Genomic DNA, 27,777 nt, shown 5'->3' with positions numbered 1-27,777 from the left:
TCTTCGTTCAGGAAATAACGACGTACTATAATATTCTCAGGCCAAGTCTCTGTTTTCTCGGCTACGATACTTTCATTCACTGGAATGACTACATGGAAAGATTTCATATCTGCCCTTTTTGAAGGCAGCTCACCGCGGCAACCAAGAAGAGTAAGGTTCTTTTTTTTGCAGTAATCGTTAAGCATGGTCGTGTCAACAATAGAAGAAACTCGGCTAAGGAAATAATGCCTTCTTTCCTCCCGCTCCGAAGGTTTCACACCTTTAATGCTTGTAGATGCAGCCGATGTGCCAACAAGAACCGGTACCTTCACAGGCGAAGTCCGCCGTCGTTTCTCAGTACGTGTAACAGATACTTGAGACGAAGTACTATCAGTTCGTTGGTTCCTTCGGAAAGGGTTTATAATGCCACTTGGACAATTTTTGTTCAATTTCGCTACATTTGCAAACGTCTCTGGTTTCGAAGTAAAGTTTTGCGATTTCAGGCTCTCTACGTCTTTTTCAAGTTTATCAATTTTGTTCATCTTTAACAAAATTTGCTCGAAAATGGACAGTGTACTTATCTTAGAGCAGTCAGGGCACCTCCACTGAATTGAACCACATGTCACAGCTGCAGAGGTTAATCCAATACAGGCTCCCTTGATGCATCGTGATCGACACATATCACAGGATAGCACATCATCATTGTCAGCAATTGTTGATTCGCAGCAAGAACATTTATGGGAATGACCATTGCCATTCCCGATCATTTCCATTTTTATATGAAACTATTTAATAAGTTTATCACAACAATTAGGCTAATTCTTCATGTTCAATTTTCCTAAATGAATTGGTTGATCTTGTTACACATTATGCGCTACAATACAAATGGTGTTACATTATTGGGGATTTCAATATTCCAGTTAATAAGTCGTGTAATTCTTCTGAAGCCTTATTATCTATTTAATACGCGAAATGCGCGTATTAATACGCATATATGTAAACATATAGTTCGCAAAATATCAGTCAGGGATAGTTATTAAAAATTAACTTAAGACTAAAATGAACACAAAGTTATTAACGACACTTGATACTACAATGAAAACTGCGTACACTGCAAAAACAATCAAAGTGTGACAACTAAGCCGACAAAAATTTCAATTTCAGACTGTTATCAAACGAGGACCGGCCGGCCCTCAAAACCCAGACCATAGGGTGCAAAGTCAGTTGTAATACCTCCAGTCCAAGTAAACCGAGCCTTCAAGTTGCCTTGAGGATATAAAAGCAAAATCATTTTCAATTGAAAACGTGTAAGAAAAGTCGTTTAAGGAAAAAAAACTATATTCCGCTTTCAAGACACTTGCTTTCACCGAGTAACCCGTATTAAGTGACTAGATGAAAAACTCGGCAAGATAAAAAACCTTAAAAAAAATCTGTATTAAAGGATTTTTAAGGAAGAAAGAAAAATGACAATTTTTCAATAGATTTCTATCCATTCCAAAAATTGCAAAAATGAAGCTTTTTAAACACCAAAAAATCGATTTGAGAAACGGTTCATTTAATTTGATATAAAATTGATCCAACTCTATCTACCCATGTTTAATCTTCATATTTTTTATGCTTAAATCGATTTCATTTTCAGCTAGGTGATTTTTGACACTAAAAGGGATCTCAACCCTTTTTGTCAGGGCGGAAAGCAAGATAATTTTTGCCCATCTTGAGTAAGATTGAAGGTGTGTTGAATTTCAATAAAACATGATAATAATGAGAATAAACATTTTGAGTCAAAAATTCAAAATAATAATTCATGCTTTTGAGTGAAAGAGCGATTTTCAAATCAGAATAAAATTAGAAACAATTAAGATTTTTTCGATGCAAGTTTTTCCAAATTTGAATTTTCTTTTTTTTTCAAAAAATTGCGTCGAAAACGTTAAATCAACTTAAAATTTGTAGAACATTTTCATAAATCGTTTTCGACTTGCGGCGCTAGCGGTATGTTTCTACCGTGCTCCAGGTATGGTTCGACCATGCTCAACCGAACTTTGATATCTTCGTGTGCTCGAGGTATTTGTCAGCCGTGCTTGAATGAATGATGAAATATTTCTACCGTGCTCCAGGTATGTTTCTACCGTGCTCCAGGTATGGTTCGACCATGCTCAACCGAACTTTGATATCTTCGTGTGCTCGAGGTATTTGTCAGCCGTGCTTGAATGAATGATGAAATATTTCTACCGTGCTCCAGGTATGTTTCTACCGTGCTCCAGGTATGGTTCGACCATGCTCAACCGAACTTTGATATCTTCGTGTGCTCGAGGTATTTGTCAGCCGTGCTTGAATGAATGATGAAATATTTCTACCGTGCTCCAGGTATGTTTCTACCGTGCTCCAGGTATGGTTCGACCATGCTCAACCGAACTTTGATATCTTCGTGTGCTCGAGGTATTTGTCAGCCGTGCTTGAATGAATGATGAAATATTTCTACCGTGCTCCAGGTATGTTTCTACCGTGCTCCAGGTATGGTTCGACCATGCTCAACCGAACTATGATATCTTCGTGTGCTCGAGGTATTTGTCAGCCGTGCTTGAATGAATGATGAAATATTTCTACCGTGCTCCAGGTATGTTTCTACCGTGCTCCAGGTATGGTTCGACCATGCTCAACCGAACTTTGATATCTTCGTGTGCTCGAGGTATTTGTCAGCCGTGCTTGAATGAATGATGAAATATTTCTACCGTGCTCCAGGTATGTTTCTACCGTGCTCCAGGTATGGTTCGACCATGCTCAACCGAACTTTGATATCTTCGTGTGCTCGAGGTATTTGTCAGCCGTGCTTGAATGAATGATGAAATATTTCTACCGTGCTCCAGGTATGTTTCTACCGTGCTCCAGGTATGGTTCGACCATGCTCAACCGAACTTTGATATCTTCGTGTGCTCGAGGTATTTGTCAGCCGTGCTTGAATGAATGATGAAATATTTCTACCGTGCTCCAGGTATGTTTCTACCGTGCTCCAGGTATGGTTCGACCATGCTCAACCGAACTTTGATATCTTCGTGTGCTCGAGGTATTTGTCAGCCGTGCTTGAATGAATGATGAAATATTTCTACCGTGCTCCAGGTATGTTTCTACCGTGCTCCAGGTATGGTTCGACCATGCTCAACCGAACTTAGATATCTTCGTGTGCTCGAGGTATTTGTCAGCCGTGCTTGAATGAATGATGAAATATTTCTACCGTGCTCCAGGTATGTTTCTACCGTGCTCCAGGTATGGTTCGACCATGCTCAACCGAACTTTGATATCTTCGTGTGCTCGAGGTATTTGTCAGCCGTGCTTGAATGAATGATGAAATATTTCTACCGTGCTCCAGGTATGTTTCTACCGTGCTCCAGGTATGGTTCGACCATGCTCAACCGAACTTTGATATCTTCGTGTGCTCGAGGTATTTGTCAGCCGTGCTTGAATGAATGATGAAATATTTCTACCGTGCTCCAGGTATGTTTCTACCGTGCTCCAGGTATGGTTCGACCATGCTCAACCGAACTTTGATATCTTCGTGTGCTCGAGGTATTTGTCAGCCGTGCTTGAATGAATGATGAAATATTTCTACCGTGCTCCAGGTATGTTTCTACCGTGCTCCAGGTATGGTTCGACCATGCTCAACCGAACTTTGATATCTTCGTGTGCTCGAGGTATTTGTCAGCCGTGCTTGAATGAATGATGAAATATTTCTACCGTGCTCCAGGTATGTTTCTACCGTGCTCCAGGTATGGTTCGACCATGCTCAACCGAACTTTGATATCTTCGTGTGCTCGAGGTATTTGTCAGCCGTGCTTGAATGAATGATGAAATATTTCTACCGTGCTCCAGGTATGTTTCTACCGTGCTCCAGGTATGGTTCGACCATGCTCAACCGAACTTTGATATCTTCGTGTGCTCGAGGTATTTGTCAGCCGTGCTTGAATGAATGATGAAATATTTCTACCGTGCTCCAGGTATGTTTCTACCGTGCTCCAGGTATGGTTCGACCATGCTCAACCGAACTTTGATATCTTCGTGTGCTCGAGGTATTTGTCAGCCGTGCTTGAATGAATGATGAAATATTTCTACCGTGCTCCAGGTATGTTTCTACCGTGCTCCAGGTATGGTTCGACCATGCTCAACCGAACTTTGATATCTTCGTGTGCTCGAGGTATTTGTCAGCCGTGCTTGAATGAATGATGAAATATTTCTACCGTGCTCCAGGTATGTTTCTACCGTGCTCCAGGTATGGTTCGACCATGCTCAACCGAACTTTGATATCTTCGTGTGCTCGAGGTATTTGTCAGCCGTGCTTGAATGAATGATGAAATATTTCTACCGTGCTCCAGGTATGTTTCTACCGTGCTCCAGGTATGGTTCGACCATGCTCAACCGAACTTTGATATCTTCGTGTGCTCGAGGTATTTGTCAGCCGTGCTTGAATGAATGATGAAATATTTCTACCGTGCTCCAGGTATGTTTCTACCGTGCTCCAGGTATGGTTCGAATATGCTCAACCGAACTTTGATATCTTCGTGTGCTCGAGGTATTTGTCAGCCGTGCTTGAATGAATGATGAAATATTTCTACCGTGCTCCAGGTATGTTTCTACCGTGCTCCAGGTATGGTTCGACCATGCTCAACCGAACTTTGATATCTTCGTGTGCTCGAGGTATTTGTCAGCCGTGCTTGAATGAATGATGAAATATTTCTACCGTGCTCCAGGTATGTTTCTACCGTGCTCCAGGTATGGTTCGACCATGCTCAACCGAACTTTGATATCTTCGTGTGCTCGAGGTATTTGTCAGCCGTGCTTGAATGAATGATGAAATATTTCTACCGTGCTCCAGGTATGTTTCTACCGTGCTCCAGGTATGGTTCGACCATGCTCAACCGAACTTTGATATCTTCGTGTGCTCGAGGTATTTGTCAGCCGTGCTTGAATGAATGATGAAATATTTCTACCGTGCTCCAGGTATGTTTCTACCGTGCTCCAGGTATGGTTCGACCATGCTCAACCGAACTTTGATATCTTCGTGTGCTCGAGGTATTTGTCAGCCGTGCTTGAATGAATGATGAAATATTTCTACCGTGCTCCAGGTATGTTTCTACCGTGCTCCAGGTATGGTTCGACCATGCTCAACCGAACTTTGATATCTTCGTGTGCTCGAGGTATTTGTCAGCCGTGCTTGAATGAATGATGAAATATTTCTACCGTGCTCCAGGTATGTTTCTACCGTGCTCCAGGTATGGTTCGACCATGCTCAACCGAACTTTGATATCTTCGTGTGCTCGAGGTATTTGTCAGCCGTGCTTGAATGAATGATGAAATATTTCTACCGTGCTCCAGGTATGTTTCTACCGTGCTCCAGGTATGGTTCGACCATGCTCAACCGAACTTTGATATCTTCGTGTGCTCGAGGTATTTGTCAGCCGTGCTTGAATGAATGATGAAATATTTCTACCGTGCTCCAGGTATGTTTCTACCGTGCTCCAGGTATGGTTCGACCATGCTCAACCGAACTTTGATATCTTCGTGTGCTCGAGGTATTTGTCAGCCGTGCTTGAATTAATGATGAAATATTTCTACCGGGCTCTAGGCATGTTTCGAGTTTGCGTTCGATCAAAACCTGTCTCGACAATTCTCTTTCGCTCGACTATGAAAGTACAAACCTAAAGACTGGATGAAAATTTTAGAAAGGCGATTAATTTTGGCTGATTGACGCATAAAATATTTTCAAGGCTACTTTACTTCTGCGCCAAACTAAACTATTGATTACCATTAAAATATGACTGGTTTAAGTTTTCTGAAAAAAAGTTAGTATATTGGGCCATTCCAAAATTGTGGCAGAATTTAATCTTTTGTATCGATGCGACGCACATTAGGACTATCAAGAAACGTTATTTTGAGTTCGACGTGATTAACATTTTGCATTGATATTCATCGAATTTAAAGGTTGTAATTATTGATAGAAGTTCAGTAACATATGCATAAAATTGTGATTTATCATAAAAAATACCATCTAGTCTGTTCACATGTCAAAATTTTTGTGAACAAAAATGATTCCATTAAAATGGCAACAAATTTATGAATAAAATTATGAGAACAGTTAATCAAACTCAAACTGATAATCAAGAGACAAAAACAAGTTAGAAAAAAGTAAGTCCATAATTAGTTCAAACTCAAAAAACCAGTTAAGTGCGTTAGTTAATTCTCTAAAGTTTTAACTATTAGCTTAAACATGGTTGAGTTCTTTTGTCATCCCCTCTCTCTTGTTAGGAACAAACCTTTTTCTTTTTTGGACTATTGATGTTCGTTTGAACTCCTCAATTTACGATTCGAGTTCATTGTCATTAAAATGCCATGAAATACAAAAATATTATCTGCCCTATGCTTTTATGGGTTGTTTGACTTTCTTGGCAGCTCCATCTGGCAATGCTTTTACTGGTGGCTAGTCGGTAAAGATTCCATTTTACTAGTTCCCTGTGACTTGTCTTCCACCATAGTCTTTGAAGCCGTCGGCAACCATTTTTATACACAGAGGCGAAGCTGAGCTTCGCACCACTTGCGATACAAAATAAGAAATACGCTAACTTGGAAAAATATCGAACAAACTACATCTTTCAGAATAAATTGGGCTAGTTGTGAAAAATGCCAATGAAAATGGCACCGTGAAAAACCAACAAAAATCTGAATGCTGAAGACTTATAAACGTCCCCCTCGCCCTCAAAACACACACACACATAAAATTTTATTTACTCGTCATATGATAGAAACATTATGAGCATATTAATCTTTTGAAAATAAGACGAAAGCTATCAAGCCGAAATAAATAATTTTCTTTTAAAATTTTAAGCATTTTGTGCAATCTAGGGGGCCGCATAGAAATTATGTTTTTATTTCAATCTTCTTCTCAAAACTAAGACACTAAGCCGATAAAATATAAGCCGAAATCATTTAGGCAAAAAAGTTTTGAGCGATAAAAAAAATTAAGAAAACACAAACGGCAGAAAAAAAATCAAAACACCTAAGGCAAAAACAATGTAACTTGCGATACAACAACAAAAAAAACCATTTCAAAGATGGCTAAGCCGACAATACAGTAGTAGACAAATAAAAAGCTGACAATTTTTTGCAACAGAATATTTCACTTTTGAAAAAAAAACAAGTCCTGTCAGATTCGAACCTAGAGACTTTGCCGTCTTAGGCATATTCGTTATATCCAGACCAAGTGTGCCAGAGACGCAAAAAAAATTGCTATTATTATGAAACAACATACAAATGATTCAAGTGAAACAAGTTGTTAACCCGAAAAAAGTCTTTATTACGATTTGATAACACTTGCTAATCGCAAGCGTAAAAACTCTTCTAGTGCCACTTCGCAAAAATTTGAAAAGTTTGGAACAGCAAAATTGAGTTTAGAACCGAACATTTCGATTTTTTTTAAGCAATTATCCGAAAATTGTGGCAAAATCGAGTCATTCTGAGATTTTGTGAGAGCTCGAAAAATAAAACAATTGCCAAGAAGTCAACACAACAAAAATTAAAGGTTTTGTTTGGGCCTTGCTTCCCCTTGAGGCATTAATTGTTACGCCCTTACACTGTATTTAGTTGCTGGTTTTTAAAATGCAAGTTGATGACAAAATTTTAGGGCACCAAATACAAATAGACTCAATTTTGCAAGTAATAATTTGGAATATAACAAACTGAAGGCATCCACACTAACTTTGCATATAACAAATCGCAAGGCATCAAGCCACATTATTTATAAAATATGCATTTCAAAAACTTGCGAGCTATATTGAGTTAAAAAATTTCTGAAATCGAGTTTTTATTATTGTTTATATTTGAAACAAATCACTTTTTTTCCATGAAAAAGTTGTAAAGGTGACAAAAGTGGCACCAATATTTGCGACTTAGGTTGGAAAAAAAAGAAGGTTTGCAATAATACACTCGCTTCGCAAGTGTAAGAAAATAGTGGTTTTTATAACGACGAATAATGGATGACATTAATTGCAATTAATATTTTGACCCCACCTCGCGTATATTGAGGGTAACTGCTTTGCGCGAAAAGAAAAAATAGAAATACAAAGTCAACCACTCCTCACTGTCACAAAAGATTAGAAAAGATCAAAAATAACCGCATTTAAATTGCGTACGTTTACCATGAACTGCAATAAACTGCAACGCTTTTAGTAGCTCACTTTTGAACCGTTGCAAATTTTGAATATCAACATATGGCTATTGTGTTTAAATACGTTAATTGACCAGTCAATTAATTCATTAATTAGTTACGTTAAAGTAAATCTCAATAATTCATCAACAGTTTTAAGCTGTTTAGTTTTCAACACTTCGCATCTATAGTACACAACTCTAAAATCCCCATTCTAGGCTATTTCCAACCCCCCTCTAATTGATTTTATCTTCCAATTTTCTGCAGTTTTCTTTGAATGGTTTCTCTTTAAAAGCGCTGCTAACATAGGATACAAACTATAAGTACGTAAATCATTAAAATGATTCAAAAATGTCATTAATAGCGTTTTAGTTGGACAGAAAAAGTATTGGAATGATATGGGCGAGGGGGTGGGGGGATTAGGAGCCATTGGAGTCAGTTTCAAATACCAGCCTAAAACAGCCGCAGACTTAAGCCATATTGATGGCCTTGCCACAGAAGGCTGCAAGGTGAGCTTCTCGCACAGCTTCTGACATCGTTGGATGCGCATGGCACACTCTAGCCACATCCTCACAAGAGGCGCCATACTCGATTGCTAGAGCCACTTCGTTTATTAATTCACCAGCACCAGGGCCCACAATGTAACAGCCTAGCAGTCGATCCGTTTTCTTATCGCCCAATACCTAGAATGAGAAGAACAAAAGTGAGCTCAATTAGTGACTTGGCTAAGCCACCACAGCTAAGTTCATTTTCAAATGAACTTTACGGTAATGAATTCACGTTTCAACAAACGTATTGTAAAATCATGACTTTAAACAAGCTTTGTTCCGACCACTGAAAGCGGAGAGGAATTTTGTATTCGGGTGTGTTTTAGCTTTTTAAAAAACTTTTTTTGTTTTCCACGCAAAATCAGGTACCACAAATCATAATCGGAATGGGCCTTTCAGTCGTGATTCGAATGGCAGCAAAAAAATTCAAAAAATTGTCCCAGTGTCAAGAAAAACTGGTTTACATTTTTTGTTTTAGTCAAATTAATTTCAAGCGAGTAAAGCGATCGAGTAACGTTCGTTATATATAAAAATTAGCAATTTAGGTAAAAAAAAACGTAGGTATAAAACTAGCAAAAGAAAAATCGTTTTGGAAGCTTAATTAGCCGTTTTTCTGGCAGAAAAATTTCGAAAATAAAATTTTTAATGCAAAAAAAAGGAAAACTTTTGAGAAAACTTTTTGATTTACTTTTTGAAGACAATTGTAGTCGTTTATGCATAACTTACTAAATTTTTACGCGTTCGTATAGTTTCATTATAATCGTTAAAAAACAGAACAAAAATTAAGCCGAAAGCGATAGCTATTAGAAAGCCAATAAACCGACACATTCAGGCTCTTCAAAAGTAACTGATGCTTCATAAAGCAAGGTCAAGTTTTTACACAATTTTAAGAAATGTTTTTAGTACCCGATTGCGATTCACTGTTTCAAAAGCTTGCCCTTGAGGCTCTCTGAATTTCAAGAACAATTTATGATTGGCACTTTTTTGATAAAAATTAACCCCGTTTGAGACAACTGGATTCGTCTTTTTATATTTTTAAATAAATTTTCTGAAAAAAACTAACAAGAAAATCACTAAGTCCTATATTAGAGTCTTCCCTGCGTTCATTAACTCTTAACATAGTACGGGCGGGACTCGAGCCCCATACCCTTGGTACATCATACAGGCGCTTTCTCGCTACACTTAAAGCCAAGCTGTATGAAAGTATCTGATGTTTCTAAATCAAGCAAGGCCGAGTTCTTACACGTTTGTAACCTAAGTTAATTAAAGTAATAAGTCTTGTTGCCGATTACAAGACACTAGCTCTCGCAAGCGTAGCATGAACAAAACTGAAATAAATTAAAAATGAGCGTGAACCTTGACTAGTCCGTCTGTGTCGTCGTTGCATTTGGCTCTGCTGTTGGCGGAGAAGGGGAACTTTCCCACCGAGTACTCTATCTTCAAATTCTTCAAGTCTTCCTCGTTTTTCCCCACCCACGCCACTTCCGGGTGCGTGTAGATCACAGACGGCACTGCGTCGTAATTTATATGCGGTTTCGTTCCTGCAAACCCAAAACAATACCTTTAGCTGGATTTTTGAGAAGCATAGTCTATTAATTGTTCATAGTCTAAAACAACCATCTTTAGACAGTATTTGCAATACGAAATATAAAGACAACCATAATTCTGCACGCAATCTTACGTTTTTGAGCAAAAAGCCTTATTTTGTGTTTCCGAAGGGTAAATAGAAGATTAATAGGGTCTTTTCCATTATAAGGCCCAAAAACTGATCATTTTGCTAATTTCAAAACTTGATCACAATGCTCAAATCTTATTGGTTGCAATTCATATCAGCGACAATAAATTAAGGATTTCAATAAAAACAGAAGCTCAACTAACAGTCTAATAATTTTGGGCCGTATAACAGAAAAGACGCGACTAACATTCCAAGTTGTCCATTAAATAACTTTCATAAGATCATTGACTCACCTGATGCTATACTCTCTACACAAACGATTCCTTCGTCTTCCGCTTTATGTGCGAGCATGGGTCCCGTTATAACATCTCCAATGGCATAGACGTTGGGAACTGAAGTCTGGAAGGCCGAGTTTACATTCACTCTTCCTTTGTTGTCTAGACCGACTCCGATATTTTCCAAGCCAAGTTTCTCTGTATAGGGTCTGCGACCCACGCAAACTAGTAATGTATCGCACTCTATCGTTTCACTTTTTCCCTTTTTATCTTCAGCTGAAACGGACACTTTTCCATTGGAGCCAATAGCAGCACTTGTGACTTTCGTGTTCATTTTGAACTTCATGCCCTGTTTGGTCAGCAATCTTTGAAAGGTCTTTGAAATTTCCATATCGATTCCCATGCCTCCGACATGTCCTAGGAACTCAAGCGCAGTTACCTTGGATCCCAAACGTGTCCATACTGAGCCCAGTTCCAAACCTATCACTCCGGCTCCAATAAGGATCATTTCTTTCGGCACTTCGTCCAGAGAAAGAGCTCCGGTGGAAGATATGATTTTTTTCTCGTCTATTTCGATTCCTGGAAAAGGCGTCACTTCGGAGCCTGTGGCGATGAGGATGTTTTTGGTGGGAATTGTGGACACGGATCCGTCTTCGGCCGTGACTTGCACTTCGTTGGCAGATTTGATGTATCCGAAGCCATTTGTCCGCGTTACTCCATTAGCCTAAACGAGTAATTAAACTTTTTTTTTTTCGTTTCGACCACTTCATTTTGTAAAGATATTAGGAGCATTTTCAATTAAGTGAACATAATTAGAGTCTTTTCTATTGTATGAAAAAAATCTCTGAGACAATAGTGGCTCCCTTTTGGTTTTGATTACTTTCACCCAATCAAATTGAAGCAGTGAGAAGTCATTTGAAATAAATACAATTCTGAGGTGGCATTCTTTTTACTTTGAACAAGTAGTCGATTCCGGATGTGAGTGCAGTGACTGCATCTGACTTCTGCTGCATCATTTTGGGCAAATCTAGGGTCACTTCTCCCCCCATATTGATGCCCCTCTTGGCCAGGTCCCCACTGTGTGCCATGTGGTAGTAGTGGGAGTTGTTCAGAAGGGACTTGGAGGGGATACAACCCACGTTTAAACAGGTGCCCCCGAGCGTCTTCCCTTTCTCAACACAGGTTGTCTGAAACATAGCAGCCAATAAATAGTTCATGAAAAAGCATTCCGAAAAGATAACTGAAAAAAGCGCGATCTAAAAAAGCAAAAATAAATTTCATCTTAGTCTTACATTATACGCCTGAGCGGATGCTTAAGCATTAACGATGTGTCTCAATTGGACATATTAATAGCATCATAGTTTTGAAGAATTGAATTATTTCGCATACAGTTGATCCAACGGTAGTTTAACAATTTAACAGATTTTGGTTTTATTATCAAAATATGGTAGGGGAAGACCTGAGACATGCATAAACGTGCGTTTCAGGCCCTGGTGGTCGTTACAAGGTGGTCGTCACTCTTTTCGAGAATAAACGCACACTGACTTAAATTGATAAAAATTGCATGCCCAAAGAAATTCTTATTGCTCTCACAACAAACACAGTCAGCATTTTCAACGAGATGGGGAATTTGTTGACTTTTAGTTAGGTCTGCCATTTATGTCCAAATTGTGAGCTCTGCTCAAATCCTGGAATGACCAAATTTCAAAAAAAGCACCAAAAAGCGACTTTAAAAACCTGTTTTTTAAAGGGACCAGGTGGTCACCCCGGATCATCGGTGGGTTTTAAAAATCAAGTCTGAACTAAAATTTTCGTGCCAAAAAAAATATGTTCATAGCTGAAAGTGTAATTTATGGCAACGTCTCTTTTGGGCTCTAAATGGTTCCCTCATTGTTTCAAAGTACTGAAATCAATTGAATGTGAAAATTTCGAACCTTGAGGCCCAGCTGGGCAGCTTTAATTGCGGCGACATAACCTCCCGGGCCAGATCCGATGACCACAAGGTCCTGCTGTTCACCTGACGAGGAGGCGCTTCTGAGTGACCTCAAGAAGATAGACGCGGAGGGGGATTGACTGACAAGAGAGTGATTATTGCAGACACGTAGTCTAAGAAACTTGTGAGAGTTAATCATATCTAAATCTGCAATCATCCTCAGAGTAAACATTTAATTTAACTTAATTAGATAGAATAAGATAAATTTGATACAAAAAAAATGATTTTTTTTAGAAAACTCCTTATTGTTCATGAGCATTGGTCACGGTCACTATCGAAATAAATTCAGGATTAATTTACTTGCAGTCTTGGCAATACAACCTTCCAATACTCATTTGCCAGTAATTCATGAAATCCGGCAAAACAGAACTTAACTGACGAAAAAGATCATGTTAATTGATTTAAAAAATCAGTTTGTTTCAATTTACAAGGAAATTAAAATTATGGAAATGGCGTGCAGCTAAAAAAAACTATGAAAAAAGGTGTCTCACTCTTTAACCCTACGATATTTAACCCCCTCTGTTTACACCCCCTATATTATAACACCAACATGATAACCCCACAACAATTTAACCCCCTTTTAATGACGATAATTTGTTTTAATTAAGTCCTTTTTATAAGTACAGGAGTAGTCCAATTAAGCTTACTAATTGAGGCCTGAAAAGCTAATCTTAATTCACTTGATGCCTCTAGCATTTCAAAACTAATTGCATTTCGATTAGTTAGAGAAATAATCCCTCACTCACGCGTTTAAAACAGAGATAACCTACATGGTGCTAATTGAAGGCAACAAAAGACGTTTGTGAGTTTTAAAAAAAATCATACTGCCTATTTCTTTAACCATTGTTATACCACTCTATCAGATCAGATATAATGTTTGAAGCGTCATTCCATTTTACTTTATCTTCGAAAGACAAACAAATGCTAGTGGTATCAGGCCACGAGTATTACCTTAAACGCAAAATTAAGACAACAACAAATTGGAACTGCTCGAAGTACCAAACCCATAAATGCCGCGCAACAGCAACTACGGATGGAGAAAACTTTTTTGAAACGAGGGGTCAACATAATCACGATATTTCCACGGGCAAACCTGATGCTCGACTAGTTATGAAAAATAACTTTGTTTACACAACTGAATTTTATTCATGAATTCTCTCGTTGTTGGTGTTACTGTTGATAGCTGCTCACATATATCGGTTTGTCTGCAACTCCAACTAGTAATTCACGCCTGTTTTCGGTACTCCGCAATTCTCAGCTGTGGAGATTGATTTGAGCGTCCTTTCGCCTGTAAAACAGTGATTGTGACCATCCCAGGATTCGCCGAAATTAGGAAAGCCCCCTTTCTCCAGCACTGAGAAATGTCTTGTTCAAACGGAGTGGTTTTTGATAAAGAAAGTCGAATAAAATTCCCAAGCTCGGCTTTGGTGGGCAGTTTCGAATTGCGTATTCCAGTTCTAGGGGTAGAAAAATCCCTCCCACCCAGATATTAGATTTGAAGCGGATGGTCCGACATGTCGTCTATTGTTGGTGCTGTTGGTTTGGCCGAGCAGTTGAACAGGTTTAGTACGTCATGATGATTAAATAAAAAAAACTAGCGCAGATTTTGTTGGGGTCTGTATTAATTTTCGACAAGTAGCCGTTGAAGCGGGACCTATATCAGCAGCGCAGCAGGAATGCAATTAACATAGTTAGTCACTTCTGTCGGTTGAATCTTTTTCAAAGCATGCTTAAAGTTAAATAGAGAGCAGCTCGTGGCTTCGTCGAGGAGGTGTTTTATGTTGCTGTGATTTTTTTCAGCCACAGTAGGTTTAAGTTTTCCAGATTTTCCAGGATATTCATCGCAGACAAGGGTGTCACATATATGCGGATTTTTTTGCTCAAATATGCAAACAGTTTTTTCCAAATATGCGGCAATATCTCGACAATATGCGGAAAAAAAAGGTAATCCAAGAAGTTCAATTCAGTTCAAGTTATAAAACAGGAACAAAATTTTCTTGAGAGACTCGTCTGAGAGTGATTTTCGGTCATCTGCGAGCAAGCTGTTGTACTTGGAAAATGTACGTTCAACGTCAGCAGATGTTGAAAACAGGAACCCATAGCAAAGTACTAGGGCTGAAAGAGTGGGAAGCACCTCCTCATTCGCCAACCAAAAATCACGCAGACACATAATCTTCTCTTCAAGTTGTTTAACTTTAGTTGAAGAATCATTGATTTTTCCGAAAGTGAACTTTCTGGCTTTCTCACGATATAATAAGAGTTCTCCTGCTGGTATGTCGTTAAAACCAGGTATGGTGAGATCAGGTTTTTCTTCAAATTCCAAAGATGTAACAGGGTTAAAAAACCGAACATCTTGCAGAAACCGGATAGCGGGATGGATGCCAGTTTCACTGTCAAAGTATTTCGATAACTTATTGAGAGCAGCTTCGGCAGATTTCGATACTTTTCTCACAAATTGACTAAGCAGCGCACTGGGTGCATTCTGGAAAAATTCATCGGGAAAAGGGAATATTTCAAAATCTCCAAAATCTCTCTGACTTTCCAACATCACCAGTAAACATTCCAGTTGCGGATAAATAAACGCACTTTGTGCCAAAGTCGATTGAAAAACATACCCTTAAAAAATTCTTTGAGTTTGTAAACTTCTACGGCATACAAATCGTCCAAGTACCGAGCAAGTCCTGTTCTTTTGGGAATTGAACCCCCTCCAACAATATGCTTCTTGCAGAATTCTCGAAAAACTTCGTTATCAACAGTATTGAATGGGGTATTGGTACTCACTAAAACCCGGACGTAATCGGTAACAACCTTAAGTTTTGCAAGTTTTGCGGTATTCTCAACTGGAAGAGTTGTCGTAAGCGTTTTCTGTTTCTTGGCTGGAACTTCTGACTTGGCGTTTTTCTCGTGTAATTGTGTCTTTAGATGCTGTTCCAGGCATGACTGTCGGCTATAATCAATAGACACGGCACAGGTTTTGCAAAATAAAGTGTCACCATCCACATAAAAGTGCTCGGAATTGTTGCCTTGTCGTAATCGTTGCTTTGCCGACAGTTTCGAAGAGTGAACAGCTTTCGATTTTGCTTTTTGCGCTTTTTCAACCCGAGTTTTCGTATATTCTTGGGGTACTGAGCTTTGTTCACTGTCAGAAGCCGACATTTCAACAAAGTACAGTAACGTCTTTGAGCTGCAAATGGCGGTAGACGGTTCGTATATTCTTGGGGTACTGAGCTTTGTTCACTGTCAGAAGCCGACATTTCAACAAAGTACAGTAACGTCTTTGAGCTGCAAATGGCGGTAGACGGTTCCAGCAGTTGTCAAGTGCGGCAAGCAAACAACATCTGAAAGGTTAATTACTTGTAATAGTGAGTAAACAAACCGATATGCGGGATCATTGCGTCATATGCGCTGGTTATATGCGGGTTCTGAGGTCACCCTAAATATGCGGATATATGCGGAAATATGCGCCGCATATATGTGACACCCTTGATCGCAGAGGAGAAACTTGCTGCTAAACTGTTATCTTTCGCACTTTCACAAAAGCACCATAATCTAGTTGGTTGGTTTTCATTCAGTACAAAATGATCGAAGCCATTTCTCTATCGTTTTCAGTTGGCTCCGAGAGCCAAAGTTGATGATATTTTTAGGTACACTATTCTATCATGTGAACTGGTTGATGAGACACCGATTTTGATTAGGTTTATGTGTAAATAACCCATCTCAATATTGCATCCCTCAATTTCAGAATGTAGACAATTCATTTCTACTATCAAGTGCAGTTATTGAACGATTTTATAAAAACAGGACTGCTAATCCACCATCTATCTTCTCCTTTAAGACATATCTGAATTTTGGGTAATTTAAGAGAAGTGGTGGTTTACCGATTGAAATGTTGGTTAGGTTTGCTTCTTGCATGGCTGCCACTGATATATTTTTTACCGCCAGGAAGTAAACAGAGTAATCTAACTTCAGGCGAAAGCCATTAGCATTCAGCTTCGGAATTTTGAAACTGGGATCTTGGTTATTGCTTGGTTATTTACGGGCGGTTTTAGAGGGTGTTCTTGGGTGCGATCTTCTGAATGTTTGTTGTGGTGACTCTTGGTTGTCTTTATCAAGTTGTTGCAGTTTTGGGATAATGGGTTTGTTAATATGAAGGTTTGCTGGAATTGCAGGTTTAACAATGTTACAGTTGAAACTCTGAACCACTTCGAGGATGTACGCAACGAAGTGCACGCCTGGTGAACACACCCGCCGAGGTGGCAGCAAACACTGTGTACACTCGTAATTCTTAAATGACATGCGGGGTAGCTGAAAATCTTTCTATGCTGAGCTTCTTTATTTGTGCCAGAAGGGTTGGAAGGGGCCTAAGTGATGTACAATTTTTGGATTGTTTAGATACAAAAAAATGTGCATGTCTTCGAGCGTTCAGAAATTGCTACATATTTCAACTTTTTATTTAACGACGAAATTCATCAAAAGTAGGCATGGTCCAGCCTTTTTCTTATATAAATGATAACTATAAGATCATCTGACAAATTCAAACCCAGCGAAGGTATCATTTACACAGAGGCGAAGCTACGCTTCGCAAACATTAGCGAGAACCCGACAAAAAGCAGCTCTATAAAGTGCAATATGAAAAAGTAGAAATAAACCTCGAATTAGTAAAAACTCGGCAACATCTCCAATTCAATCTGCGACCTAGAGATTATAAGTTTCAAGCAGAAACCACTCAGCCACGGATGCTTAGAAAATCACACACACTAGACCCATATAAAGCAGAGAACAGATGCTATGAAATTTCCAATAATACATATCGCGATTATAGCAAAATGGCGCCAATTAAGTGAACACTTTCCACTTCCAATTAACACTCTTATTTGCGAGTTAGGTTAGAAAAAAAGAAAATTCGTACTAATACACTGCGCTCGCAAGCTTGCTAGTGTAATAAAAAAAAGAACAGGAAAAATCAGTTTTTTTTTTCAAATTTTACAATTAGATTAAAAGGAGGTTTCAACCAATTTGATTTGGGAAAATGTTCAAGTGTATTGACTTCTTTCTAGTTACTCAAGGAATGAAAAATAAAATGGTCTAAGGTCGTATTTCATTTCTGTTTTAAGCCGGCTCTCTCATCATTTTCGCTCGGAAATAGAACAAAAATCCAATATTTCAATGGCGACTGTAGGGGCTTAATATGATATATCAATCAACAATCTCCGATGATTATTTGTGGTACCTGATTTAGCGTGGAAATCAAAATAAAGAAAAAACTAAATCACACCCGAATACCTAGTTCCTTTTCATTTTTCAAATGGTCGAAACAATTAATACAAAACCATTGCTGCTAAATTTTCATATCAAAATGATTTCCAACCATTATCAAATTGCCTGAATTAGAAGAAAATTAGCGAAAAAAATCTGTTACGATTTGATAGCGCTTGCTAAAAATCGCACGCCAGAAACATTTGCTATCTCGAGAAGAACTTCGGAGGAAACCAGCTACTAGATGGTTCGATTAGTAATTCGCCCCTACGATCGATTTGCATGCCAGCACCAATTTCTCAGAGGGTATTATATAGTTTAAATTGAAAGTCATTCAACAACATAAACTTCTAAAGAAGTGAAGGCGATCCTTGGAAACACAAGCGACAAAAAGTTAAGAACTAGCTTTTTAAAGGTAAAAAACAAAAGCGGTGAAGGCTAGAAAAATATGAATGAATTCTGAAAAATAAATGCCCTCTATGGAAATCTAACTGAGAAAAATAAATGACCTCTACGTAAATCGAACTACAATCTTTGCCCACCCAAATCAACTGCCCTACTCAATTGTGCTAATGACACTTAAAGCACAAAAATATTAGCCAATTATGAAGCGGAAAACACATGCTATCAATCTGCCAATGCAATGCAGAAAAAGTGTTTTCCAAAAAAAACTACTCAATCCAAAAGTAATTAAAAATTTGGAGTCGTACTATCAAACAATTCACGCTTGTGTAAAAAAAACGTCAATTCCAAAACCAAGTTCAATTTTTTGGGCCTCCTATGGTTCTCTACAAATGCATTCATAATTCTCTTTGTCTTCATCTCCTCAAAAAATAAAATATCACGTAAAATTATTAATTTTCTTAATCAGTGCGCGCATAAAGAGTTGTTTATATAACAATACAATTAGACTGGCATTTCTAGCAGCTCGTCCAATTTCCTCTTCTTGGTGGCTACAGACATGTCTATGTATTTATCGCCGACTTGCACTATCATACCTCCTCCGATGGTTGGGTCAACGGCCGTCTCTATTTGCATAGTCTGGTCTTTCTTCAGGAAACTCTGCAAAACCTGAAAAAACAGCTGTTGACTTCAAGCCGCACAAGCTATTACTGCTCCTGCAATAGAAGGAGCAATGTTCAAAAACCAGACATATGAAATTTAAAATTAAACAGAAAAAAAAACGGTTGATCGAGAGCCGTTTCGAGCACTTGAATTAATTCATGAAATATGCTTCTCAGTTTTAAATGTTTCATAGATCATTTAGAGTTCATGAAGTTTGATTCACCTTTTTAACTTCTTGTTCAGTTGATGGATCCATGGCTGCGGCAGTTGTGACTTTTCCAACAATTTCTCCCTTGTGAGCGGTCATCAGCTCTTCGAAAGATTTAACCACGTTGTCCGTCATCGACAATCTATTATTTTCGGCAAGCGTGTCAAAAAGATTTGTGGTCAGCGGACCAACGCTGATTTTCGACAGAACTTCGCTCATGATTTTGCGCTTTTCGATGCGATTTACGAGAGGGCTGTTCACAAATCCCCTGAAACATCTCAGACATTGCCTTGAGCGTTTGGTCCTCAAAACGAAATTAAGCTCAAACATGTTAATCTATTCTGCTTACAGTTTTATTGCTTAGATATTCCTATCTCATCAATTCAGTTACATTAAAGCATCATCGACAAAACAATATTTCCTAAGACTAAGCTAACTTTTGTATTCACTTTTAAAACCTTTCAAGCACCGATTGGCTTTTCGATTCAGGCTCTAAAAATTGTAACAAGCTACTGTATGGGTATTGTTTCATACTTGAAATCTTTATTCGTCTCCAGCAACTTCTTGATCACTTTCATGTCTTTCTCGGCGTCTGCCAGTTTCTGCTGACCAGCAGCCACAGTATAAAGTGCTGTTGCATACCGTCCCTCGGTGCTGTACAACTTTACCGGCGGCTTTACCTGAGCAGCAGCAGTTCTTATCGCGGATTTCGTTGAGGTATGAGCTCGAAGCATTTTCACTGAAAATGGAAATATTTTTCTTTGCGACGCAGCTAGATAATCTTTAGTAAAAACCACCCATAAAACTCAAGTATAATGCGAATAAAAGTGAAGAATCAGATGGTTGGGAATCAAGCCAATAAGATTGAGAAGACAATGATTGAGAAATTAGTGTAACATTCGTCTACTGCAGTCACACATGAGGCTTAAGAAAAATAGGCCCTATAACTATTGGCTCAAGAGTCAGGGACACTATCTCTTGTGTTTTTCCACCTCAAATCAGTCGGAGCCAATTCGGTTCGCTTGTGACACGAGACCACGACCCGTTACAGCTTAAAGGCTACTACTAAAATATCCCCCCACTCTAGAATTAATGACGTCCCCATACTCAGGTCTCTAGATACCCAAAATACATGAACGCCGTTAAAAACCGGGTCGGAACAATCCGTTAAGTTACTTTTTATTAGACAGTGGAACTTTGATCCATTTCAGATGGATCAACCTAAAACTCGCCTTACCTCAACATAACAATTATAAAACACACTCTAGAAATTTAAATTAGTACTCACATTGTAGCACGCTCAAGAACTGGGAGTAATCAAGTCGGTAATCAACTCGAGAATTAAATAATGTAACTAAAATGAGTTTAATGTTTGTCAGTTTTAATAACAAGAGCAAGTTTGTACTCTAGAATGTCAGTTCTCGTGAACCATTGGGACACTCTAGCTGTCCACCTTTCCACCGAAGGTTCACTCTAGTCCAGTTTAGAATAATACTCCAATCACAACAATCCAGTTCGTGGGGATGCGCTCGTCTCTCTTCTAGATGGGACAGCTCTACTCTAGATTATTATCGCTACTGAAATTGCGAATAGCAATTTCCCACTGATTTTCCTAGCAACTTTCCCGCGATTGTCACTCGATTGTTCTGACTTCTCTTTTTTGACTTTCAGTTATCGCGAGAAAATCGTGCATGACATGCTCCATTCGAAATTTTGAAAAACTTAATTTCACCCCAAAATCAAGTGCTCTTGCTTTTCTCAAGGTCAAACTTCCAAATATGACCGACTGGCACATACTCCCCGGACTCGAGATCGATGTCCTCATCGCGTGCTGTCTTCTGCCAGTGAGTCCCAGAAAACCGAGTGTTACTCAAGATACAGTGCCAGTGGTCATTTACAGAAATTTGCAGCAGACTTAAGCTTATCTACACCCCAAAATTCACAGCCAAGTAAAATTTTCACACTATCGCTAAACAGCAATCAAAATCTGCACACTAGATACGGCAAACTGTCTCAACAGTTCCTCTTCATCATCGGAGCTAATCACAATCTCCTCCCAAGCCTTCAGCTGTTCGTAGGATCGCATCCATTCTCTTTGCTCTTGCAACCTCTTTGCCTGGTTGGGTAGTGCCTTCACCCTAGATTCCCGGTTCAAACAGAAGGAGTTGTGCAGGCTCAAGCTCACGTTCTTCGCCAGGTCCTCCTCTAGTATCGATTCCCTCGCCTTGGTATTGTCTCTAGACATTTTACCCACTCTCTTCCATCCTGTCGTGATTGCATTACGATGGGTTAACAGGGGTCTCTTGAAAGTTTCCGGCCCAATCTCGGCCTGGAACTGTCGATACTCCTTTTGATGTTTTCTCATGTGATCTTTCGTTGTCATGTACAACCAAGACGTCAGCGTCGCCCGAAACCATGGGAAGTACCTCAAACGGCTCCAGACATGTCTGACTTCCGTTGGTATGGCGAATACCTTGCACGCAGTCTCAAACAACTCGAGTCTCCTACTGTAGTCTATCGCGTATACTGACTCAGCCGTTGACGTCCCCGCTTCCCGAAACTTCTCCATCCATCTCAGAGCCAACATCGTACTCACTACCAAGAGCGTCACCTTCTGTCGGTGATCCGGTAGTCCGATCGACCGGATTTCCTCCATATCCCACACCAGGCAAAGGTTCTTGTGATCTGGATACCACACCGTTTGCGCCAAACAGTGGCATGGGCATTCTCCATGGGTGATTTCAATGTTCCTGATGTTACGCTCCCCCGAGGCTTCCAAGAGAGGCTCAAGCTCCATCATTTTCTCATGCATCGTGTCGTTATCTTCCAGGTTTGGAGCACTTCCCACAGGTTTCCCGATCACGCTTTGTCTCTCGTGATCGCTTGTGTTCTCTCTCTCCAACTTCAAAAGTTCTTCTCCCCAGATTTCACTCAAGTCATCTCTCAATTCTTTTGGTACTGTCCCTCTGATTTTTCTCAACAACTTGTGCGAGTGATGCGATATCCTAGCCAACCTCACGCACTTGGGCACTGAGAAGGCCTTGTCCACCATTACTCTCTGGCTGGATGCTTCCACCATCGCCATGTGCAGTGGGTAGTGACTTCCGCACAAGTTGGCCATCATTGACCCTATCAGGGATTTTGCGTTCAATGGCAGGCCATAAGCTTCGCTCATGGGAAACCCCATTTCTGCCTCAAGACCAACTTTCCAGCTCCGGATGTGTTTTTGAGTCACCTGCAACACCCCAGGCCATGATTCTACGCTCAACGTCGTCACCCAATGGTGTTCAGACTCTAGTCTTTCCAATGACTGCAAACTACACATTCTCGAGAAAAATCCGAGAGCTGTCGCTATATTCACCGTGGTTCTCGCGTAACACTCCGCTACTATTTGCACTTCACTTCTCTCCCTTTCTGTGATGTCTTCGAACCAAGTGACCAGGTCTTCTTTTTGAAAGGACAGTATTCTGACGCATGACCGTCCATCGCAGGTGTGCTCCCCGTTTCCACACGTCGAATCCAGACAACTACCCGGCTCCATTTTCTTCGCTGACCCGGGTTTGTTCGTCTTTTCGCTTGGCTCTTGCATCTGAGGTGAGATTAGCTTATGCAGCACACTCAACTTTGCCAGATCTTCATCTTCCGTTGGTGCTAACCTCACTCGCTCGGTGGTTTCCTCGATCAGACTCGCGTGGGGATGTGGACACCAGGAGGGTCTTAGTAGCTTCCATACCACTCCCAAGTTCGTGGTTAACAAGCCATTTCCATCGCCCATGTTCACTTCAACTCTCTTGTTTGAGCGCGGTATGCTTACCACCTCTGGTGTTTTCTCAAGAATCAGGCCCAAGCTCGGCCCCTCTTTTTCCACCGCGTCTATTTCCATTATTCTTTCTGTCCAAAACTTCAGTAGCTCCGCTACCTCATGGTTTCTGTGGGCGCCTCCAGTTTCCGAGTCTAAGAAGGGGTTGTAGGCTATTCCCATCACTCCTGACACGTATTGGTATTTCCCCTTCTCGCTGGGTCTCGAGTACTGCTCTGACGAGGCCAGGTTACGGTGAACATCATGCTCTTCTTCGAACTTCTTATCATAAAATCTCCGTACCTCGTCCAGCTTTCTGTGGTTCTCTAGGGACAGTCTGGAACCATCTTCTTTTTCTATACCAGTACTCTGATACACGTTTAAGATGATCGTTGAGACTCTTTTTTCCACGGTTTTACTTCCGCTTGCTCTCTGGTGGCATGCCAAGATGGTACTATCAGACATCATTGACATTATCCATCTCAAGAAACATGTGGCATCCTTCCTCCTAGCCAGGCTCAAGCCTGAATTGTCCCTAGCCACGTGTTGCATCAATGCTTGATACACATCTAGCTTTTTGCTTCCCAACTTCAGTCTATCATACGAGGTCAATGTCTCCAATTCTATTCCCACCAGACTCCAGGTGAACATTAATTGTCCTGCAGTTCTAACGAAGGGATTCGCCATTAATGGTGGTGCTGATGAGGATGTCCTCATTGCCTCTTCAAAATGATCCTTCAACAAGTTCTGCCAGGACCTCTTCAGCTGATTCGCCACTTCTATTTTATTAACCTCGGCCTTTTGCTGGGTGGCCCAATTGCGTCGCTTGCGAGCTACTCCACTGTCCAATTTCTTCAAGCAGTCCTCCATTTCCTTCAATGTCTCGAGGGCCACCCACCACGTCCGGGAGGTGTTCCTCGTCTTGTTCCTCTCCAATGGATCACTTGTCACTCGCTTGCCCGTGGCCTGGTGTGCCTTCGAGATCCATTCTTTGCCGACATCTACTTCCCATGTCTGTCCGTTCGTTGAACTTCTCTTCACGTTTATCTTCTGAGGCTTGAAGTCTTCCTCCGATGTCGAACTGGTGGAAACCTCTATTTCCCTCTCTACTTCAAGTGGTCTTCTGAGCTCCGAGCTGCTCTTGTATGCCGCCGTCTTGCATCGAGCCAAAACCATGGGCGCCGTCTCTCTCAAGTTTCCTTCCGAAACAGCATCCACTGAAGGACTACCCAATCCCTCCACTTCTCTCTTCCTCTTGCGAGTCTTCACATCTCTGCTTGAGGGTGTTGTGGCTATCATCACTGATTCGACCTCTCTGTCTACCTCCAACCCTTCCAACTCTTGCCTTCCCCCTGCTCGAGCCTTAAGGATATTAGTACTTTTAATCATATTACTAGTCCCAACCTTATCCCTTTTTATATCATTAACTATTTTATCTACAGTTTTTTGTTTCAGAGTAGAGCTGTCCTCACATTTTTCTTCTCTAGTCTTCGATCGTGAATTCCTCAGCTCTACCAGCTTGCTCAGCAGCTCTTTTCTCGCCTTCTCATCCAGGCCCGTTCCTATCAGAAGCGGTTCTCCAAATCTTACGACTGTGTCCCACAGTTCCTCCTTGAACTTGTCCAGCGTCGTCTCGCTGCCCACTTCTTGATTGAATTCTTCCAAGAACTCCTGCCAAGCATCGTTCTTCAGAGACCCCAGGAATATGTCCCTGTTCCCTTCGAAAGTGTTCCTTTCCCTTTCCTCCGAGCTCAAGAGTATCATCCCCATATTGAAGGTCTCATTTGCCAATGGCAATTCCAGATTCTTCCGGGGGGACGGATCCAGAGGTGGGGTGGCAGTATCTGCCCAATTCTCCTCGCTCAAGTCTTTCAACAGCTCTTGAGTGGTGAGCTCCTCCCCTGATGGCCCTGGTTCAGGTGTATTCCCCACTTCCATGTCTTCACCGGCTTCACTGAGAGTTTCATCCATACTCTCTTCTTCTGACTCATGTCTCCTTCTCTCGAGAATTTTCTTAAACCGGTCCTCGACGGGTCCACTCCTCTTGTCTCCAGGCGTGTCCACTGACAGTGGAGATGGTGTCGTAGGGTCCAATTTCTTGTACTCCGTCAGGGCTACGTGCAGTTGACCTGCTGCATCTAGTTCTTTTCCCTCCTGTCTCACTTCCACCTGTTCTAAGCCATAGGGTGCCCTGTATTTTCTCGTTGCAAATTTCATGTCGTCCACCAATGCGACGTGCCCCTCCATCACGATCATCCTGCCATCATCCCATATGGGTAGCATGTTCTCAAGTCCCTCCTGCTCAAGAGCTCTCAAGACCTTTCGCACCTCATATCCGGGGGGCTGCGAACCCCTCATCTTTTTCGCTCGCGTCGTCCACGAATTTACCTTCGCCTCGCTAGTATGGAAGTAGACCGCCGCCGTGTAGCCGATGAACAGGGGGTCCCAGCCATCAGTGAAATCCTTCTGCATTTCCTCCGTCGTCATCCTCGCCATTATGGAGGGAACTACCAAGGGACTGTTCATTCCTAAGGTCATCCTCCTGACTATTGGGAACTCAGGCATGGTGGCTGGGAGGATTTCTTTCTCCATTATGGTTTCCAGCTCCCTCTTTACCAGTGCAAAGCACTCCTTCCAGGCAGGAATTCTCAAGATTTTTCGTCCGTCTGCCGTCAATGGGTTCAAGTTCCAGAATTTGGGATACATTTCGATGGGACCCTCTCGCTTGCCTCCCATTCTACATTGCATTTGCCCCCTGAAGTTGTACACTATTAGCTCGGCATCTTTCACCTTTCCAATGAGTACCGTGTTGCTCATTCGCTCTCTGAGCACCTCCTGCTGACACCAATTTAACGCCGTCCCATCCAGTATACTGATAAGACTCAAGTGCGTTACAGAGTGACGATACGTTGTCACCAGGGGGTCTGGGAACGCGTACGTCACTGCTGGACCATAAATGCAGGTCACCACCTCCTCTAGGCCCCGGATTATCCCCATTGGGTCCGACCTCATTGCCAGGCAAAGGTCCGTCAGCAGAGGCATCCCTCTATTCGTCTTCTTCCATTCTTCTCTCGAGGTTGGATTCTCATCTTCACCCGTCATGTGCCGATTCGGCATCATGAGGTATTGCACTAACAACGTCTTCAACCCTGCGGCACACTTGTAGGAGCTGGTTTCAATGCTCGAGTGGACTCTCCCCATAGACAGAGGCTCTCCATATTCCATTAATCGATGAAACGACACCAATTCCCCATGGGTTAAGAGTAATAGTGCCAGGTACCCATCGACTCGAAGTGTCTCCACTCCTCGACTAAACATGTATGCTGGGCCCATGTTGAACAAGTATCTGGGGTAAACCAAATACAAAGCCAAGAGCAGACTGATGGGCATGCCCAGTATCTCCTGCACGAAGGCTCCAAAGATAGTCGCCGTGGTGCCGAACATTCCTGCCATGAATTCCTTCTCCCAGCAAGGACTCAAGAACTTGAGAAACTCATAATCCCTCCTAGTCCTCAATTCACCCTTGGCGTGCTCTCTCCAGAACCCTCCAATCGTCACTTCATTGGCGGCCGAGACAAATCTAGCCACCGTCATGTCTCTTGTTTCGGCCAGCTCCAGTTGTTTCTCCAGAAAACTCCAGACTTGTTTCACGAGGGGTGGTGCTTCCTCGCTCGTCTTGTTCGTGGCGTTCTCCAGCCTTGGTGTCAAAAATGGCCACCAGCCATTCTCTTGAGTCAATCGATATTTCATCGATTCTAATTGCTTCTCCGTCTCGGCCACATTTCTTCTCTCGTTACTGGGACCTCTAGACTTGCTGGTGGAGTTTGTGATCTTCACGTCCATACTCCGAAACCACAAACTGGCCGTCAATTGGCTTATCGCCGGGTGATCGTCTCTGATGACTGGGCTGAACTTGAGTTGCCTGGCAAAGTTCGATATCTCTAGCAAGAGCACTTCATCTAATACGATCAGGATGTCGGCTAGTCCATAAAAGCCCCTCAGTGCATGAGATATGTCCGCCCATGCCGCCGCCAATTCTGACTTGCGAAGCCTCAGGTTCGATGGCTCCAACTCCCGATTGGGGGCTGCCATTAGAATCCGCCATTCATTCCCTTCTGCTATCAGGATCAAGACCGCGTACACGAGTTGTAGGGCGAGTGGCATATTCGCGTATCCAGGGGATGTGGTAAACACCACCTTCGTCTTGGACCCAAATCTCGAGACAACATTCTCTTGCACTTCATTCATCGCCGCAAACAACGCCTGAATGGCTTCCCATATCTTCCTCGATGGCGGATTTTCATCGCCCTTCAGTTGCTCATGAAGTCCCACCGCGTGCAGGTGATCATTCATTCCTGCAAACAATAGCAGCTCAGGTTCACAGGGCATCTCCGACTTTATTGCCACCACCAGAGTTAACATCTGATTTAATTCAGCTCCTGGCAAAGAGTATATCAGAGTCTCCGGCCAGAACAACTTGGGAGACGTTCCTTCGAAATCCGACCCCGCCACAATGACTACTCTCGCAGCAGCCGGATCTGCTCTATCATAAACTGCCAGGGTTTTGGCCAGCTGGGTGCTGCCACAGGGCTTCCCGTACCTGGGATCTTCCGCCAATTTCGAGCCTTCGTAAGCGGCATCCGGCAATTCCATCGACCCTGGATTGAGTAGTTTGTCTACCACTTTCAACTGTGCCGGGGTCGCCAACCTGATCCTGGCGATGCTCGTTCGGTGCTTGGGAGGTTCTGTTATAAGTCCAGGACTCCCCAGCAGCTTGAGAGGTCGGTAGTT

The 27,777-nt window shown here is 41.5% G+C and overlaps 3 protein-coding genes across 4 annotated transcripts in view; all 3 read right to left on the bottom strand.

Annotated features, from left to right (window-relative positions):
* Nucleotides 1–788, bottom strand: part of LOC134854300 (huntingtin-interacting protein K-like) — a 318,593-nt gene extending 317,805 nt beyond the window's left edge. The window contains exon 1 of the mRNA XM_063870499.1: nt 767–788. The gene's annotated coding sequence lies outside the window, so the exon portion shown is untranslated. The remainder of the gene's footprint in view (nt 1–766) is intronic.
* Nucleotides 789–8,238: 7,450 nt separating this feature from the next.
* Nucleotides 8,239–27,777, bottom strand: part of LOC134853847 (dihydrolipoyl dehydrogenase, mitochondrial-like) — a 138,288-nt gene continuing 118,749 nt past the window's right edge. For both annotated transcript variants that reach the window (XM_063869790.1, XM_063869791.1), the window contains exons 2-6: nt 12,600–12,807; nt 11,619–11,852; nt 10,684–11,389; nt 10,072–10,256; nt 8,239–8,850 (exon numbers count right to left, since the gene is read on the bottom strand). In XM_063869790.1, the coding sequence (XP_063725860.1) occupies nt 8,638–8,850; nt 10,072–10,256; nt 10,684–11,389; nt 11,619–11,852; nt 12,600–12,797 (1,536 nt within the window). In that variant the 5' untranslated portion in view covers nt 12,798–12,807 and the 3' untranslated portion in view covers nt 8,239–8,637. The remainder of the gene's footprint in view (nt 8,851–10,071; nt 10,257–10,683; nt 11,390–11,618; nt 11,853–12,599; nt 12,808–27,777) is intronic.
* Nucleotides 18,756–19,942, bottom strand: LOC134854302 (ATP synthase subunit O, mitochondrial-like). The gene is made up of 3 exons (XM_063870503.1): nt 19,722–19,942; nt 19,203–19,455; nt 18,756–18,985 (listed from the first exon to the last, which is right to left on the bottom strand). Exons 1-3 carry the CDS (start codon nt 19,919–19,921, stop codon nt 18,821–18,823), a joined length of 618 nt encoding a protein of 205 aa, XP_063726573.1. The 5' UTR covers nt 19,922–19,942; the 3' UTR covers nt 18,756–18,820.

Source organism: Symsagittifera roscoffensis, chromosome 9, assembly GCF_963678635.1.
Source record: "Symsagittifera roscoffensis chromosome 9, txSymRosc1.1, whole genome shotgun sequence".
NCBI lineage: Eukaryota > Metazoa > Xenacoelomorpha > Acoela > Convolutidae > Symsagittifera > Symsagittifera roscoffensis.
This window is presented reverse-complemented; position numbering and strand designations above follow the sequence as displayed.